Below are 1,565 nucleotides of genomic sequence, written 5' to 3'. Positions count from 1 at the left end.
TCAGGAGACGCTGTAGGCATGGCACTAAGAACTTCCCGATACCGGCGTAGAGGGATAAAGGGACTACAGCGGGCAAGGATTCTGAAGGGGATGTGTCTGGTACTTGGGTTGCTACGGTTTGCAGTGGGCATGGTTAGAGACTCTGTCCATGAAGGAGGAGTTGGTCAAGGAGCAGCGAACGGTGGGTTGGGAGGGTGGAATAAACATGAACGAAAAAAAAGCACTGCAGCTATTCTGTAAAATAAGAAGGTAAAAAGAAGAATGAATTTGGGATTCCAGTCATTCCGCGTGTTATTACTCACCTGTAACAGGCACGGGCGGGTAACCACAATCACCCGCCGGATCTGGCCTCGTCTCCGGCTCCGATGCTGATGATGGTGATGGAGCTGGTTTTCCACCAGTCGGCAGAGGCTCCTGCGATGCTGCTGTAGAAGGCGTGGACGGTGGTGGAGAAGAACCCGAACCCAGATCACCTGGAATCGTTGGGGCTTGCAGGTTCTCGAATTGGGTGGGTATAGCAGCAGAGCCCAGATCCTGGCCTTCAGCAAATTTCAACGTAGACGGCTCTCCCTGGGCTACCACCTTAAGTTTACTCGCAGACGTGATATCGATATCCATGCAGGTGGTGTATATCTCCTGGTGGCCGGTAATGCCGTTCTTTTCATCAGCGATGGTTGGCCAGTCCCACACCCAGTACAACGTATAGGGTTTTCCTTCGGGGGCATTCTTGGGTAGGGCTAAGTCATGCTGGCACCACAGATTTTGTCCCTGTGGTGTATTGTCGTCATGGGGAAACTGCTTTTGACGTTCCTTGGAGATCTTGTGGTCGTTTATTTGATAGCATCTGCTATCATCATAATTCTGCACCGAAAGAAGCATGCCCCTACGATCACCACCAGTGCCATCCTGAGTCCAAACTTTGTGGATTGAAGTGAACTTATCGTCAGGTTTGGGGTCTGTGGTGCCGTACACATATACTGTGCCGCGGTTCTCTGGCTTTCCCGGAGTATTCGAGGGGATTGTGACATGACCGTTTTCCTGGTATCTCAAAGCGACGGGGGAGCCAGGTGGCGCCTTGAGACGTGGTTTCCCATCAGTTTGGACTTGTTTCATTTGAGTGTCCTTGCAAATATTATCAGTCGGTAAGATCTTTGGTGGTCCTGGAGGAGGTGGACCTGGGCGGCTGGCTGGAGGTAACGGGAGCAGATATTGCATCATAGGGTCTGAGAAACCAGGTTTGTCGCGGGGGACATATCCCCGTGGAAAGCCAGGATCCCCGATAAATGTTCCGTTTTTGGCAATAACGGTGAGCTCCTCAACCCAACTATGTCCAGCAACAATTGGGAAGAGATAAGTAATATTGGCCATCAAGGCCAGGGATGGGCGTAGCCTGCGCATGTCGATCGTGGTTCAATGTAGTCTTCTTGCAAGTGGTACGCAAGAAGAGGTGATGCAGGTAGAGTGGTAGTAGAAATAGTGAAATCAACACACTTCAGTGTAGGAGACGAAGAGGTCGATTGTGAGAATGTTGATTTTGCTGTTGTATTTGATAATGTTGAAGGAAG

General features: G+C 50.5%; 1 protein-coding gene across 1 annotated transcript in view; it reads right to left on the bottom strand.

The window, feature by feature from the left end:
- Positions 1-1,398, bottom strand: part of HCAG_04489 (conserved hypothetical protein) — a gene marked incomplete at both ends in the record, with an annotated part of 2,438 nt that extends 1,040 nt beyond the window's left edge. The window contains one exon of the mRNA XM_001540599.1: positions 303-1,398. Within this exon, the coding sequence (XP_001540649.1) occupies positions 303-1,398 (1,096 nt within the window). The remainder of the gene's footprint in view (positions 1-302) is intronic.
- Positions 1,399-1,565: the final 167 nt, after the last annotated feature.

Source organism: Histoplasma capsulatum, genomic scaffold (assembly GCF_000149585.1).
Source record: "Histoplasma capsulatum NAm1 scaffold_4 genomic scaffold, whole genome shotgun sequence".
NCBI lineage: Eukaryota > Fungi > Ascomycota > Eurotiomycetes > Onygenales > Ajellomycetaceae > Histoplasma > Histoplasma mississippiense.
This window is presented reverse-complemented; position numbering and strand designations above follow the sequence as displayed.